This window comes from Thalia democratica, chromosome 5, assembly GCF_965202585.1.
Source record: "Thalia democratica chromosome 5, ktThaDemo2.hap1.1, whole genome shotgun sequence".
NCBI classification, from domain to species: Eukaryota; Metazoa; Chordata; class Thaliacea; order Salpida; family Salpidae; genus Thalia; species Thalia democratica.
In genome coordinates this window covers 15,673,482-15,691,437 of record NC_139169.1, presented here as the reverse complement: position 1 = coordinate 15,691,437, position 17,956 = coordinate 15,673,482, and the positions used below count along the sequence as shown (strand labels likewise).

The 17,956-nt window shown below is 25.8% G+C and overlaps 2 protein-coding genes across 4 annotated transcripts in view; both read left to right on the top strand.

The window, feature by feature from the left end:
- Positions 1-2,108, top strand: part of LOC145836205 (uncharacterized) — a 36,231-nt gene extending 34,123 nt beyond the window's left edge. Inside the window, exons 58-60 of the mRNA XM_082944023.1 lie at positions 4-143; positions 767-885; positions 1,958-2,108. Of these exons, the coding sequence (XP_082800149.1) occupies positions 4-143; positions 767-885; positions 1,958-2,017 (319 nt within the window). The 3' untranslated portion in view covers positions 2,018-2,108. The remainder of the gene's footprint in view (positions 1-3; positions 144-766; positions 886-1,957) is intronic.
- Positions 2,109-6,503: 4,395 nt separating this feature from the next.
- On the top strand, positions 6,504-17,309 carry LOC145835939 (poly(A)-specific ribonuclease PARN-like). 3 transcript variants are annotated; one of them, XM_082943710.1, is made up of 12 exons: positions 6,504-6,709; positions 8,082-8,187; positions 9,082-9,269; positions 10,300-10,423; positions 10,890-11,075; positions 11,727-11,919; positions 12,099-12,261; positions 12,560-12,699; positions 14,316-14,519; positions 14,859-15,032; positions 15,848-16,141; positions 16,957-17,309. In XM_082943710.1, the coding sequence occupies exons 1-12, from the start codon at positions 6,511-6,513 to the stop codon at positions 17,074-17,076; spliced, it is 2,091 nt and encodes a 696-aa protein (XP_082799836.1). In that variant the 5' UTR covers positions 6,504-6,510; the 3' UTR covers positions 17,077-17,309. The 3 variants fall into 3 exon arrangements, with proteins under 3 accessions (XP_082799836.1, XP_082799837.1, XP_082799835.1); XM_082943711.1 differs by having other exon boundaries at positions 10,875-11,075; positions 15,968-16,141; XM_082943709.1 differs by having other exon boundaries at positions 10,875-11,075.
- Positions 17,310-17,956: the final 647 nt, after the last annotated feature.

The window sequence follows — 17,956 nt, the reverse complement described above, 5'->3', positions numbered from 1 at the left end:
CAGAAACGTGAAGATGCAAAAGTCAACGAACCCGTTCACGGCGCTGAACATCAGATCTTACCACTCGATAATCCAGGTTGACTCCTCAGCCAATCAGCTGTCAGGATTCTTTCAACCTGCTGGCCACTCCACCTTCATATTTGGTTGGTTTTAACTTTTATCAATATAATTTACAACAGAATAGTAATATATAAACTTAAGCTGATATAACCTAAGTATGACATTATTATTTACAGAATATTTACAAATAGATAACTTATTTTTGGGTTAGGTCTATGTTAAAACTAGTATTTAAACTTTTTAAAAGTATTTTGAAACATTTTTTTAGACAAAGAAAGTTTTTGTCAAGTGCATTAAAGGTGTTAAAATTTTTAACAGAAATATTTATAAATTATAAAACAAATTAGTATACAAAATTTCCTTATAATCTCATAAGCTTACATATTCGGTTTTGTTAAAAAAGCTAACTAATAGAAAACTCTTACTTTTCTCACAAAGTGTCTTTGCTTAATTGGAAGCATAATAAGGGATAGTGCAGTACAATCTTTAAGTGTTACTTCAACTTTCTAGGTAACAAATAAATACTCTATTAACTTTAAAAAACTCTGAAGTCTATCATCGACTTACTACAATGACAAAACATTATTTTTTTAAATCATGTCAAGTAGGTCATTCGATCACTTTAAAAGTCTAAGTAAATGATGGTGTGATAAAATTAAACTTTAGTCTTACTCGGATAATTGGATAACACATAATATTCAATTAGGTGATAACGAGGTATCTTATTCGGATAACCGAGGAACTCACGACGGAATCATAGGTCCATCAGAGTTATTAGGAAATGTTAAAGACGATACCGTGGTGTACATTGGACTCAACAGAATGGTTTTTTGAATTTTATTTTTACATGACGTAGTATAAATATTGTACGCAGTAATACACAGCGACACCTATGTGAGTAAATAAGACTTGTTCGAAGTTTTTTGGATACTAAAGTTAGCATATTTACTTTCATGTAAATATAGAAAAATAGCTGATGTATGCCTTATTAGAGAACGTGCTTATTTTCGTAAGATTAGCTACATTTGTTGACTTAGAAAGTTATTGTTTATTAATTATTTTCATTTCCTATAGTTAAATGTTAATTTTTAACTTCTTTAAACGACCGAATTGCATTAATTAAGTTATGTAACATATGAATAAATAGGTTATCGACAAAAGCTTGGAAAAATAAACTTGAAAATTAAAAACAGCTAGTTTTATTTTTATTAGTTTATTAAAAATCCTTAAAAACTTACAGATAAGCTTAGTTTTACTTGTTATTTTATATATCTAATATTATTAATAAAATTAAACTAATACATAGCTTGCTAAAGTAAATATTTACAAAAATTTTTAAAAATTTTAAAAATATATATTAAGTTATTAATGTAAAAAAACCAATATTTGTAAATGTAATTTATTAGCTCTATTTTTTTATTATATTTGTTTTCAAGTTTTATACAACTGTTTTAAAATTACAAATTAAACTTTTATGTTACAAAACGTTGTATATTGTTTATTTATACAGTTGATATGACTTTAGTCTACTTAAGTCTTTATCACGTAAATATACTTCGTAAAAATATGTATTCTATATAAAGAGCTAAAAGTTTAATTAACTTTTATTACATGTAACTAGTAAGAGGATAAAATTTTTTTTGAGAAAGTTTAAAACTTTAAGTTAATAAATCAAAACTAGATTTCAGTATAACAAAACTAATGCAACATAAAGTTTTTTTTGTTTTTTATGTTTTCTATATAGAAAGTGAAGTACTTTTAAGCAACTGCAAACAACAAACGTTAAAAACTTGATAACAAATACAGTGTTTGTTAACTTCCAACATTAAGCTTATTTTTTCTTATGTTCATAATAAAAATAATAATAAATAATAATTTAATATATGTTTATCAACAGGTAAACGCCTTTTACAAAGTGGGGACCGGAGCCTGCCTGGTCTGCATCAACCAAATATAAACTGCCCTTTTTATTTTCATTCCTTATTTGCTGTGCTCTTTCTTTATACTGCTGTTTTCTCTACTTTAGATAAATAAACTAATTAGACTTATTTTAATTGTTTTTTATGTGCTTGTATTTATTTGCTTATGTTTAAGTTGCACAGCTAAAAGATTAGGCTAATTTTAATTTTCTTAAAATCACTACTTACCATACGATAAACTGATCATAAAAAATAGTTGTTATGTAAAAAAATGTATTTTTAAATAAATTTAGTAACTTTTAAGATATCAACTTTTTAATTTTTTTTTTACGCACCTTAAGAGCTACTATTTTTTTAGTACATAGGTTTCAATAAGTCATTTATTATAATACGATAATAGTTACTAGTAAATTGCTACACAGCTAATCAAAAATGATATTTTAAGTTTAAAATCAAACCAACGTTTATTCAATATTTAGAACTTTTATTTTCTGCCAAATCTGCCATAAATAGTTTAATTTTTTGAGATCCTTTAATAAGAACATTATGAATAAGTTTGTTTCTATCCATCATGAATAAAATATTAGTTTTTACGATCAAGGCCGAATAATTTATTTATATAAGTTATTTTTAGTTGTAAAACTTTTAATCTTTATATCTATTAAATAGAAAAATAGTTGTTTCTTAAACAGATAACTACAATCTATACATAAAAAATAATTTTAAAGATTTAGGTTACTTAAAATTGTTTAATGAAAAATCAAACTTTAAGAGGACTTTAAATATTTTTGTAATAATTAACTGTAAAAAGTTAATGGCAGTAAACAATGTGTATTTGTTTGATATAATTTTATTTTATCGACAATGATTTTTTGTTTAAAAAAAATATTATTCACTTAAATTTTGAAACGATAAAGTACACTTTTTAGAAGCTTGTTTAAATAGGCTAACTATAAGAATTAAATATACAAAAATTATTTTGTTTGATATAGACTCTTTATATAAACATATGTTAAAGTTTTTAATAATTTAACTTTTTATTAACCTTTTTTTTAAACTGTGCATACAGACTTATCATAAACTAATCGATGTAGTTTAATTTTAACTACTAACATTTATCTTTATAAATTTTTTAAAAAATACTAAAATTCTAAATTTAAAACTTTATTTAAAGGTTCCAAATTATTTTTCATTTTACCAGATCCTTTTATTTTTATAAGTAAGAGTTTCAGACTTCAAAAATCATTAATTTACTCAGTTTGTGTTAATAATAAACTTTTTTATTTCTTAAAAATAAAGTGAGTTGCTATCTATTGATATTTTTCTGTTAAATTGAATAATTTGTAATTTTTTTTTGTTTTACCAAGGTACTTTATTTTCTTTGACTTAGTTGTCAGTAATAGCTATGAGCTTTAAGCCTATTTTGAATGTTGATTATTTTAAATTAAAAGATCATTCAAGCGATTAGAAACTAATTTCATTTGAAGAAACTTTCAACAACTCAAGGCACTCAAAATAAATTTGTGAAATAAATGAAATGTCATAAATACATGACAATCATCATGTCAATGTAAGAAATCTTCTATTATGATTCAAATGGAAAATTATGGAGGGTTTTTATAGTATTTATATGTTAATGGTGACCAAAAGTTAAGTGATTAACTAAAGTCATTGAATAAAAATACGTAAATAGTAAAATTTTAACTTTTTTATGAATTAAGTAACATAAAAGAATATTCTCAGTGTATTAAAAACTAATACTTCTAGACCTTTAATTTAACATAGAAATAAATAAGTATTATGTTTTCAAATAAGTATTCTGTATATAGGTAACTAAGTAAGTTAAAAATTATTTCTTTTTGAAGGACACATCTTATTTGTCTGATTAACAAGCTTATGTTTATTAAGGTACAATGCATATCAGTTTAAGATGTTATACAGTTCTTAATGAACCTAAAAACTTAAAAAATAATTACTAGTTCACTCAGATTTAATCTCCTTAAGCATTTATTTTACAAGTTTGACAGTTACACACAACTGAGTTTGCTGTTGAACAGTTTTATATGTTCTTGATGTAGGAATATTAAAACCTAAAGCAACAGTACTTATAAAAAATTCGAAAATAACTTATCATAATTTTGTTTATATTCAAATAAGGCATTTTAGATCATTGCTGAAATTGCATTCATTAAGTTTATCAGGGATGCCAAAAAGCATGGTAAAAGCGTATACAGAGTTTGAAAATTTAGTTAAAAAAACTATAATTTGAAAAATTTTGAGTAAAAACGTGAAAAACCTGGAATTAAAAAAATCATTAATAAACTTTGATGCTGTTAAAAATTTTCCATTTAATTAAATACAAAAAATCTCTATCATATGAAAATTTTAAATATCATTTAGAATTATTAAAAAACACATTAAAGCAGCTTTACAGTATTTTTTCAATGTTGACAGTTTATACTGTTTATGACAGTTTTTTACCTTGGGTACAATTTTATACTAAAAAAGACCAAATTTACAATGAAAATGGAACAAAAAACTTGTTCTTTGGAAAAGCAGGAAGAATTTTTAAAAATCCTGAAGCAACCCATTTTAATCAGATAACAATTATATATTCTTAATTCATATATTAATAAAATTAATTTCAATGCTTTGCAAAAAAAGCTTGAAGTTTCCTGTGAAATTTATAGTATTAAGGTTTTTCTTTTATACATTTGTTTTCATTTAGTGTTATGTTGGTTTATTTAGTCATTAAACTTGAAAATTTAAATATTTTTACAATACTTAACTTAAAATAGTAAAATTTAGGTTAAACAAGAATAAAGTTTTCAAAAAGTTACATATTATTCAGTATTTTTTTTTTTACAAGACACATTTAAAGTGGCATTGCAGCATTTTTAAGTAGTTTTATACTATTTAAATGTTTTTTACCACAAATTTTATTTTCTTCTTAAGAGGGACTATAAAACTTCCTTTTTATTCTAACTTAAAGTATTTTAAAAATTCATTAGGGGTCTTGATTTTAGCTATTTAGATTAGAAAAATTTTAAAAGGTATTTAATGTAGAAAGCATTTTTTCAATGTTAACCTAAAATTAAATTTAAACATTTTGTTGTTTACAATAAATTTTATTTTATTTGGATAGCTTTTTTGTTCAAGAAAAAAGTGTTAAGTTTTATGAAATAAATTTTAAATTAATATCAGGCTTACCAAAAAATCTGGAAAAATTTGGAATTTGACAATTTTGGCTAAAAAACCTGGAATTTGAGAAATTTTGAAAAAAAAGAAGGAATTTTGTACAAAAACCAGTAAAAAACTTCAATTCTCAGCCAAAATCAGTAAAAAACCTAGAAAAACCCAGAATTTTAAATTTTACATTTCAAGTAATAAAATCTGAATTTGACACAAAAAATCTACCATATAGATAAATAAATTTTGTTAGCATCAACATTTTTTTTAAGAAACACATTTAAAGTAGCTTTACAGTATCTTTTCAATGTTTTTATACTACTTTGCACAGTTTTTAACATTAAACTTGGGTTTCAACTAAAAATAGACTTAAAAACGTGTACTCATGAAATTTTGGAAAAAGTTCAAAAAATCTTGAGTTAATTTTTGAAAAAAAAAGGCAACCTTGTAATATTTATTATTGTTAAACACACCTAATGATATACCAATTTATAGTTTGCTACTATATTAAAATTAAGATACTGATTTTGATTTAAACAAAACTTATTATAAATATATATAGAAACAAGTTTTAGTTTTAGAGCATTCAAAATAAAAACAAATATTAATAATATTGGTCAGTATTTAGTAGTTTTTAGCATAATAATAGAATACTTTAAAACTATATAAAATTTACTTTAAAATGTTTTTTTTGTATTATATTCTGTTGTATTGTATAAAATACCATTTTAGTTGTATGTATCAAGTATAGTACTGTAATTACTAATTCTTATTGTTTTGTATATTTAGTATGTGTAATTATTTGTATATACACTTTTTTTTTTTTAAATAATATGTATTCTTATTTTTAACTAGCTAATGAAGTGCTTTTTTTTACTTACAAGTTTTGATAAGTTGTAGATGATTTTTTATCTTAAATTAATTAAAAATAATTAACTGTGTTAAAACTTAATACATTACTATTTAGTTGTGTGGTAAGATTTATAATAAGAGTTGAAAGATCTAAAAAACCATTATATCTTAGAATTTACTAGTGCTCTAAAGACAATTTTAAAATCCTGAAATGTAGATAATCTGTACTTGTAGGGTTGCCACTAAACTGAAAAACTCTGAAAAAGTAAAAGCTTTTGATCAACTTTTAATTGTTTCTTCAAAAAGAAATCCGCCAAGTGTGTCCATTATTTCCGTTAAAACCTATTAAATAAAATACTTTTGCTATAAATAATAGAAGTAAATGTTATATATTATTGTTTTATATTAAAAATATTTATTTGGTGTAACTTTATTAAAAGCAGAATCTAGATCAGAATAAATATTTTACAGATTTTAATTTTCTAAAACTATGGAAATCACCAAAGATAACTTCAAGGAAAAACTGCCAGTAGTGAAGAAGGCAATTGAAGAATGTCACTTCATGAGCATAGACGCAGAATTCACTGGTCTGAACAACAGAAGCACCAGGACAGTTTACTTTGACTCAGCTGAAGAAAGGTACAATAAACTCATGAGAAACGGAAAAGACTTTATAATACTTCAATTTGGTTTTTAATTTTATTACTTAAATAACTAAAGCTATAACTGTTTGGTTCTGCAACTCAATCAACTTAAAAAACTCTTAACTTTTTGTATTTGATTAATAAAATGAATATTTTAAAGTTTTTTACACTATTACGAAATTGATTAACTTTTAACTATGTTTACCTAAGTGTTTGTTTAGCTATAAAGACTGAGATATAATTTAAAGACAATATACTTTAAACTGTTTAGGTACCTTTAAGTATAAAAACAACAATATCTTTAGTTTAGAAGTAATAGTTTTTACTTTTTATTTCAAACTAGTTACACTCATTATAAATGTTTATATCAGTTATTTAATATTTAAGGCCATAGGGGGGGTCCAACATTTTTTTTTACAAAAATTAACTTTGGCCTCTATATAAAAGCTTTAAATACAAACTACAAGCTAGTTCTTATAGAATTCAAAAATATCATTTAACTTTTAAGATATTTAATTTTTTGTAAAAATTTTCCCATATAAACGTTTGGACCGCAAATTTTTTGGGGTCAATTTTCTTGGAAATTATAAAATTCACTAAAAAATCTATCTCCTCCTTAATTTTTCAAGCAATCTTCTACAAATTTTCAGGAAACGTTCCTTATAACAAAAGGAAAAAAGATACTTTAGAATTTTATAAATTTAAGAAAATAAAATTTTTATCACAAAAATTAAAAAAAAAAGTGTTTGATTTGCAAAAAAATATATTTAAAAAAAAATTTAATTCCAAAGTAATATTTTTTTGTTATTGTATAAAGATTAGACTGTAAAAGTTTGAAAAAGATTTCTTGAAAAATGTAGGAGGAGATAGATTTTAAATGAAATAGTCTTTTTTCGCTGTTTTAGTTTACCCTTCTCATAGGGAACCTATTATGTGGCCCAACTTTGACTGGTTATATCTCAAAAAATAACTTGAATTTTTTTAAAACAATAAAAAGTATCTTGAAGCTTGAAAAAACTCTATAAAATAAGATCAACTTGTAAAAAACAAGGTTTACCCCCTCCCCCCTATGGCCTTAAAAGCATAATTATATACCATTTTTTTATTTTAACTTTAAGCTAAAATATACATGTTTGTATTAATATCAACCCCAATATAAATTTTAATAATAGTCTATTTTTAACAGTTGTGGGCTTGTAAAATATTTTTTTAAATTAGTATAATTTTGAATAAAAAATCAGGTAGTAAACTTATAGATCTTAGTTTTTTTAAGTAACAAGAATAAAATATACTATTTTTGAATGAATATAAAGTTAGAATGAAAAAACGCTATAAAAATAAAATAAAAACCTTAGCTAAAAAGTTATTATAGATTTTTTCTACACACTAATGCAAACTTTTTATCTTTTTATTTCAGGTCTCTGTACATTTCATTACAACACAGAAGATAAGCAGTATACGACAAAAGCCTTTAACTTTTACATATTTCCATTTGTTTCACAAGATGTAAGAGTCCCAGACAGGTATTTTCTTTTGTTTCTAATCCAGTCAAAATTCTTTAAGTAATACAGGGTTGCCAAAAAACCTTGAAACCTGGAAAAACCTAGAATTTGAGAAATTTTGAAAAGAAACCTAAAAAACCTAGAACTTTTAACAATTTTAACATATTATTAAGTAGTAAAATTTTGATTTTACTCAGAAAATCTATGATATAGAAAAAAATTGTCATCATCAACATATTTTTATTAAAAATCATATTTAAAGTAACTTTAGAGCAGCAGTTCTTAATCTTTTTTTAGTTTTTTACCATTTTTTGGAAATTATTACCAAATTTACCCCCAATATACAAAATAGTATTTGATTTGAGGAAAAATAATATATTTTTTGAACTTTAAGCTTACCAAATCTAAAAATACTAAAATTTTAAGACTTTATTTAACTTTAAAAAAATTACATTTAAATAATAACATATAAATAAAAATAACAATTAGAAAAATTGATTTAAATAACTTGTAATAAAGAAAATTTACCCCCTAAAACAAGGTAATTTACCCCAGTTTAAGAATTGCTGCATTAGAGTATCTTTTCAATGTTTTTGTACTACTTAACACAGTTTCTTACTTTAAACTTAACTGTAAACTAGATACTTTAAAAACCTGGAGAAAATTTTCCAAAAACTTTTGGCAACCTTGGTAATAAAACCATGTCATATAAATAAAAGAAAAAAAATGATCATAGATAAAATCTTTAACAATTTTAATAAAAAACTTCAGTTGTTTTAAACTAATAGATTTTCTTGTATTTTCTGTTTAAGTCTCTTTTTTAAATCTGTTCAAGTTAATTTTGTCAATATTCACAATCAAAAAGCAAAAATTTAATCTTTATGTAAAAACAACACACTCAATATTTTGTTGCAGAATATTCCAAATGCAGAGCAGCAGCATTGATTTCCTCTGCTCGCAGGGGTTTGACTTCAACAAAGCGTTTAGCAAGGGAATCCCCTTTTTAAAGAGGAGAGAGGCGGAGAGACTGTGCAAGACGCTGACAGACAAGAAAACAAGAATGGATGAGGAAGCCAAAAATAGTGGGAAATCACCTGACAAAAGTTAGCATATTTATATGATTTTTTTTTATATTCAGAACTCTTTAAGTTACCTAACAGTAGTATGTTTCTTAAAATATTTGAAAGTTGAAGTATTTAGTCTTACTTGCGACTTGTATTCAGAATTTTTGAAAGATTTAAACTGAAGTTTCCAAAGTGGGCAAGGGAGTGAAGTTGAGGCAACAAAAAAGTATATGGTAATGCAATAACAATAAAGTGGGGTATTTTTTATAAGTTTCCGCCAAGAGGGGGGGTGAAAATGAGTTTAGTGGTTACATGACAGTTCAGATTAAGACATATAAAATTCTCTTATATTTAAAAGAGGATATTTAAAAACGTATTATGTATTTGAAAAAAAGTGAAAAATGCATTTGTAAATGTTAATAATTTTGACAAGTAATTTTTTATTCTTGCAAAATTCTAAGTATTTTTTGAGATATGGCTAAAATAAATTTAAAAAAATACTTTCAAGTATCTCAAAAAAATTTAAATTAGTAAAAAACAAAAAGTGGTTTGTAGATTTTATTGATATCTTCATATGTATATTTTATCTTTTTCAGATATACATTACTTTTAGAGTTGTAGCTTTTTAAACAGTTTTTTAAGAGTTTGAATTGTCCAAATTTGAACAGCTGTACACCCTAGTTTGGTGAACCCTGCTTGGTTTTGTTTATTTAAAACTAGAAAAAAAAATACAGCAAAAAATGTATTCAAAAATGTGTTCTTAAAACTTAGCAATGATTAAATCACTTCATATCATCAACTTAAATAACATTTTAAAATTAATTATAAATACACCACATAAAGGAAAAGAAGGCTAACAATTAGGTTTTATTTCTCAGGTTTTTAATTAAGCTACTCAGTTGTTTACTTACTATAGCTATTAACAACTAAAAATAATTTATAGATTTTGCCAACTTCTGGTTACTTTTTAGCTAAGATTTTGTAGTATTTTGTTTTAATTTCACATATAGCTTGTTTTTGTCAAGATTTATACAAGAAAATATTTATCTGATTTAATTAAATATTACAGTAAAGATTGACCTGAAAGGCAAATTGAAGAACTACATTGAAAACCAAATCGCCCAGGTGAAGAAGTTTATCAGCAAAGAAGATCAAACTGAATACGTGTTCAAAGGAGCCAGCAGTTTTTGGAGGTGAGCAATTTAAAACTTTAATTATAATATTTGATCATGATTAAGTAGTTGTCCTTGCTTGGTATATTAATGAAAAGTTCTATTTTCCTTAAATTTGTTTGAATTTTTAGATCATTTCTGATTTTGAATTATGGTGGTCTTACTACCAAACCTCTTGTTAAAGTTTAAGTAGACATTCTCAAAATTTATAATAATTGAAATGTAGTTTACGAGTTATTATAAAAGCATTTGTAAAATAAAGTTTTTATAAGCTACTACTTATAAATTTTGTTTTATCAATAAGGTCTACAGAAAACTAAATACAAGTAATATGTCAATACACCTTACATAGTTTTTATGAAAAAATTGTACAGTGAAAAAAAGCTAGATATCGAAAACTAAACTTCTTGTGGTTTCGACTCTTTTATTTAACAGTAAAAGCTAGTAATCAAAGCTCGTTTTATATTATAAGGATGTTTACGCACAGAAAAGCGCTTCACGAGCAAATCCCGTCGAATTTCGAGGGCCAAGTGTATCTTGAATCGAGGAAAGTCAACGGCAGAGTTTGTTTGGTTTGCTTGAAGGGAAATAAGAAGGACAACTTGAAGGAGAGAAATGAGGAAACTCACAAGAAGGACATGGAAGCGTTTGACACCGCCACTGGCTTCTCAAAGTGAGAATTTGTTTAGTTAAAATTATTTTGGCTTGATTTACTGTACAAAATTGTAATAAGTTATCTTCTATCACTCAACCTGAAAAATGAAGTGATAGTTGTTTATTTTTATTGAGTGCATTATTATACGCATTTTCCAATCAATATCATTCTTGTTTATATGACTTAATCAAATATATTCTTAGTGTGCATCAAAGTTTCTTTATTCTTAAGTTTGTTAAAAGTTGTGTACATGTTATTTAGTGATAATTTATCATTTGACTCTTTAATTTTGTATCTGGATCTGTCTTGTATAGATTGATATAATACATAATCTAAAAAAATTAAATATAGTAACATATAAATTAAATAGAACTAAATATAAAGATAATGTTTTACAAAGTAATTAGCATGGTTGGTTTTCAAAACAAGGTAGTGATTGTAAAATGAGTGGCTTATGTTTAAATTTTTCAATTAAAATAGTGATAATATAATAGTTTAAAGTGTATATTACTAACAGAGTAATGCCAATGATGAAAGTCGTTGTAACGTAATAAGATAATGTAATAGAATAATAAAATAAAATATCAACAGAGTGATGAAATCACCACAAGCTAAAGCAGTTTAAGTTAGTGAAAAAAATAGTTTTAAAATATTATTTATCAACAACAGAGTGATACAGATGATCACCGATCAAGGCAAGTTAGTTGTAGGCCACAACATGATGCTTGATGTTTTGTACACAACAAGGCAGTTTGTGCAAGATCTTCCTGAACAACTGATCGAGTTTAAAGAACTTTTCAAGCAAGTGTTTACAGGTGGCTGCATTGATACCAAGCTCATGTCATCTCTATTTCCGTTCAAAGTTGGTTTTATCCGTAAATTTAATTTATTATTAGCCTTTTAAAAATAAAAAGACAATTTAAATTAGATAAAAAAAAAATTAAAACATCATAGTCACATTAACACATCAACTATATCTCGGACCCATAGAATAAAATTTATGTTATTAAGTTCTATTAATATAGTAATTTAAATCCACAGGATATGATAGACTACAACGCTCTGTCTGATATGTACGCCACACTGAAGAAACCTGGTAAATTCACACAAATAAGTTTAGTGGAACCTGTGGAATACAAACAAATAGATAACGTTCAGCATGAGCAAAACCTTCATCAGGCAGCATACGATGCTTACATTACAGGTTTGTTGTATTCAATATGTTATGTTATAGATTATTTAGACTAAAATTAATATTAATCAAAAATATGTTTTCTGAATGACTCAGGTTAAATATGATACTTACATTACTTTATTTTGTTGCAATATGTTGTTTTAACTTTAGGATATGGTAGTGTTTGTTAGATTTTATTTTTGTGAGCGACCCATATGTTACTCACCGCCGAAAGTTTTCAAAATTTTCTGTTTGTAATAAATTTAAATTATATTTTTTATAATGTGGATACAATTATAGCACAACAATCAGTACTACATTCAAACAGGATACTCCTTCTTGATAATGTACCGCCATTTAAACGGACTGGCGCATTCAAATAACGAGGTGAACCCGGAAGGCGTCATTCCTAATGAGAGCAACATTGTCAGCAACGAAGTGCCCATTCTCAAGCCCTATGTCAACCTTGTAAGTGTTTGTTGCATTAATGCTGTTGAAGTAAAGTTATTTAATTGCACACATTATCATGTAAGTTTGCTTATAAGGTTTTGTTGTTGACAAAACTACTAAAAATTGCTCTAAAATGTATTATTTTAAAGCTAGGTTAGTATCAGTGTTAAGGCCATAGGGAAGTTGCTTGGAGTAAAAGAGTTATTTTGGTTTTATACTTTATATAAAAAACTAAACTATAAGCTGAATTTTAACTTTTTAAAAAGCTTAAAGTAACTTTTGAAATATAAGCAATTAATGTTTTGAAGTTTCATATTCTCTTATGAAAGTTGCAAACTAAAAAGGTTAAAATCACCAATAATAATTTTTTTCTTAATTTTTTGGTAACCTCTTTTAAAAGCTTTCTCAGTATAATCTTTATATAACTTAAAAAATTCTGTCAGAATAAATTTTTAAACTTTTAAAACTTTTTTTTTTAAGAAAATAAATCATAACTTTTTTTTAATTTTTGAATACAAAAGTTTTCAATTTTGGAGAAATTATTTCTATCTAAAACTTACTAAATATTCCAAGTAACATTTGATGATAATATATGCTGCGCAAAAAGTAAAAAAAGAAGATAGGTATTCAAGCGATTGTTAAACTTAAAAAAGTGACAATTTAAGTATTTAAGTGATGGTTGTATCACAAACTTTTTACAGACATGACTGTATCTTTAAAATTATTAAAAATATATATGTTTATTAAAAACTGACATAAAGTTCATACCTTGGAGTTTAAATTAGGAACTTAAGTTAATTTTATAATAAAAATGTTGGACCCTCCCTATGGCCTTAAAGATTAGCTCAATCCAACTAAATTTATAAATAAAGAAAAGTAGTGTACACTAAACTTGTTTTTTGTACTTTCTTTATATCAGATTGCTGCTAGAGATTTTGCCGAAGGGATAGACCTAGGACAAACAGAAACTGATGTAAGAATTACTTGTTATATTTTCGAAATTAAGAAACCAGGTGTTAGAAAAAGGGTGGGCAACTGTTTCAGACGGCGGCCCCAGTTTCCAGGAAAAGTCTTTTGCGAGCCGCCTAATTTAAAAAAGACATACAATTTTAGAATAGTAGTAAAAGCAAAAATATAATGTAATAGTCATTTTATAAGCACAAGTAATTGCTGATCTTCACATTGTCAGCCCGTATCCAAATTTCTTTCACGAAAAAGCTCAACCCTGTTCACAATAAATACGTCGTCAGATATTTATGCTCGGCTCGCTACCGATCCGTAGGTTGCCCACATTTCGGGTTTTAACATTCTGATAAAATTCTTTTACTCAATTGTGTCAAATATGCCCGCTTTCCTTCAACTTGAATCTAAGCAAGAACAACTGAGCATCCTTTTTGCAGAGGAAATTTTTTTATGATTCTGGGCATTTTAAAACTATACTGACATATCATTTGCGCACAAAAACATGCCACAATCGTTTTATAGCTCACTGTTCAATATCCATTATTATTTAATTGATAGTATATAATGATAATAATAAATCAGTAACATCAAATGTATATTGAAATATGAATAGTTAAGTTTAAAACTTTAACATATCATTTATATCATTATTTAGTATCAATTATTCCCAGATCAACTTGTCCCACTGTTACGAGATACCATATTTGGACATGCACAAACCCGAAACGGAAGTGAGCTATGATGACGTCATAGTTGCCAGGTTTCCGTCCGAGTGGAACACCAAGCAGGTTTCGCAGCAGTTTTCTCCTTACCTGGTGCACGTCAACTGGATAGACGACTCCAGCGCCTACGTCAGGTTCCAAGATAAAGAAAAAGTCGGTTTTTTGTAATTGTTGAGGTTAAATAAAAATATAAAGGTATTTTATATATGTATTAGTAAATGTTTTAAAACATACTCCAGGATAGATATCTTAAATCAACTCTTACTTTATTCTAATGTTTGGAGTATGTTATTTTGATAAGACACATTTAAATCGCATGTTTTGAGAGTTTAAGGTTCTATAGTAGTGCTTCTAACAATAACATTAAATAATGTTTACAAATATTTCAGCAGCTATTTCTTAGGACATACACATTTTGCCTAATAAAGTCTTCATAGTTTTGTCCTATTATATATATATATTTCATTTAGTAATGTATCTATTTCAAAACAGGCGAAAAAAGCCAGGGAAGTGAGCTTCGCAAAGAACAGTGACGTCACCAACAAATGCAAAGTGATGTCGGTTGAAAGCCACCGGTGCGCGCAAAAATACGGAGGTAATGACGTCACAACACAGGGAAGGAAGAGATCCGCTGACGGCGACGCTGCTGGCGGGGAAGCTAAAAAGGTTTAGAAAAATTACAGATTAACAAAATATTTTGATAAAAGTTTCAATGTTTGTTTTAATAAGGTATAAGATGATTTAACAGAAAAAAAGCTTAAAGCTAGTGATCTACTGAACCCGAAAATTGGCGATCTGTTCAGTTCCGGATTTTTTAAATCTTCTTTACTATCCACCTAATGTATATGTATTTGTATACATTCAGTAAAAATAAAATACAGTGTGTGAAAATCCTAGTGTTTTGGTATTATTGTGTGTTTAAAAGAACTTTTTCATTAAAATTAAATGTGGTTGATTTATTTTTTAATGTAGACGTTCTGTTTCTTTACAAGATAAATAACTGTCTTAATTATTTTGATTCCAATCTTTCTTTAAATTATAATCTGGTCAGATCCGGATCTTTTTAAAAGTAACTCCTGAATTCAGTAGATTACTACTAATAACTGATCAATATAAAATTTTTAATAAATAAATGTTTATACTAAGTTTTTGATTACTTGCCTGCCATGTACTATTTTTTTTTGTTGACATATATGTTTGAACATATATACTCAAATATGTTTGCTAAGATACTTGATCTTAAAACACAAAACAAAATTGTGCAGTTTTTTTATGCTCTAAAATTTTTGAAGGAATAAAAATAAAACCTTCAGTTTTGTTTTTGTCCTTGTAAAATATAAATAAAAATACAGTTAAAAGTTAAAATCTTTTTTATTTTACACAACTCTTGTTTTTACCACTTTTCGTTTTTAACTTGAAAAAGTAATGTTTTCTTGTAAAAATCAATAAGAAACTATTTCAAAATAAAAACAAATATTTAGGTAAAAACTGAACCGGAAACAAAACTAGAAAATGGGGATGCAAAACCGACTGAAAAAACTTCAGAAGAAAAAAAGTCTGAAGATAAAAATGAATTTAGTAATGTATCTATTTCAAAACAGGCGAAAAAAGCCAGGGAAGTGAGCTTCGCAAAGAACAGTGACGTCACCAACAAATGCAAAGTGATGTCGGTTGAAAGCCACCGGTGCGCGCAAAAATACGGAGGTAATGACGTCACAACACAGGGAAGGAAGAGATCCGCTGACGGCGACGCTGCTGGCGGGGAAGCTAAAAAGGTTTAGAAAAATTACAGATTAACAAAATATTTTGATAAAAGTTTCAATGTTTGTTTTAATAAGGTATAAGATGATTTAACAGAAAAAAAGCTTAAAGCTAGTGATCTACTGAACCCGAAAATTGGCGATCTGTTCAGTTCCGGATTTTTTAAATCTTCTTTACTATCCACCTAATGTATATGTATTTGTATACATTCAGTAAAAATAAAATACAGTGTGTGAAAATCCTAGTGTTTTGGTATTATTGTGTGTTTAAAAGAACTTTTTCATTAAAATTAAATGTGGTTGATTTATTTTTTAATGTAGACGTTCTGTTTCTTTACAAGATAAATAACTGTCTTAATTATTTTGATTCCAATCTTTCTTTAAATTATAATCTGGTCAGATCCGGATCTTTTTAAAAGTAACTCCTGAATTCAGTAGATTACTACTAATAACTGATCAATATAAAATTTTTAATAAATAAATGTTTATACTAAGTTTTTGATTACTTGCCTGCCATGTACTATTTTTTTTTGTTGACATATATGTTTGAACATATATACTCAAATATGTTTGCTAAGATACTTGATCTTAAAACACAAAACAAAATTGTGCAGTTTTTTTATGCTCTAAAATTTTTGAAGGAATAAAAATAAAACCTTCAGTTTTGTTTTTGTCCTTGTAAAATATAAATAAAAATACAGTTAAAAGTTAAAATCTTTTTTATTTTACACAACTCTTGTTTTTACCACTTTTCGTTTTTAACTTGAAAAAGTAATGTTTTCTTGTAAAAATCAATAAGAAACTATTTCAAAATAAAAACAAATATTTAGGTAAAAACTGAACCGGAAACAAAACTAGAAAATGGGGATGCAAAACCGACTGAAAAAACTTCAGAAGAAAAAAAGTCTGAAGATAAAAATGAATTTGAAGTATCAAGTAGCTGGGAATAAATATATATTTCAAGCTTTAAGAGAAAAATATTTACGCACAAATTAGTAAAACAATTAGGACTATTGCTTATTGAAACCAAATTTTTCAACTTAAATTATAAAAATTATTACTTTTGGTATAAAATGTTATTTTAGATAAAGTCGTTTGTCGATTCATAAATTTTAAAGCAAGTTAAAGCATGTGTTTTTTTAAGTTTTATTGGGTTTTTCTTTGCTTTTTCAAAATACATTAGCAAAATACTTTTAGAATAATTACTATTTGAACTATTTCAAAGTGTTTTTATGCCTTGTTATTTTAGCTTTATAGTTGTCAAATTTTTAATAAAATATGATTAATGTATTCGTTTTTATATATTTTAAATTTAATAATTAAGATGTTATTGTTTGCAATACAATTTAAACGAGTTTTTTGTATTTGTATTTATTTACAAGTAAACTGTTTGTGGTACTTTTTAATTAAGCTATAATTTTAATTTAGTTTTTACATAAACGTATATCCATTAATTTTTCAGAAAAGTATATTTTAAATAAGGCATCAAGTGTAAAATAAAACTTGTATGGAACCCTTTTGTTGCTGTTTTTAATATATTCTTTTTCCAAAAATCCATTTTTTAGCAATATCCTTAAGAATTCCTAATTATAACCCTGGTTTAAAATTCTGATTCCTGTTTTTTATAAATAAAAACTTGTTTGGATAAGTTAAAAGGTTTTGAAAGGGTAAGTGGTGGGATTTTTAAAGGGGCGACTAATTACGGTGGGTAACAACTAATAAACATGCGATAATTAAGTTTTTGGTAAACTTTGAATTTTTTTTTCCAGGTTTAAATTTTAGCGTTTTTTACCATTAGACAAGATTTAAACCAAGGTTTTACAAATAAAA

Bases quoted from the DNA above. Each gene is read 5' to 3' on its own strand.
- LOC145835939 (XM_082943709.1), top strand. From the start codon at position 6,511: ATGGAAATCACCAAAGATAACTTCAAGGAAAAACTGCCAGTAGTGAAG. The intron at 6,710-8,081 runs GTTTTTAATTTT...TTTTTATTTCAG, and splicing joins CTTTATAATACTTCAATTTG to GTCTCTGTACATTTCATTAC. The intron at 11,076-11,726 runs GTGAGAATTTGT...TATCAACAACAG, and splicing joins ACCGCCACTGGCTTCTCAAA to AGTGATACAGATGATCACCG.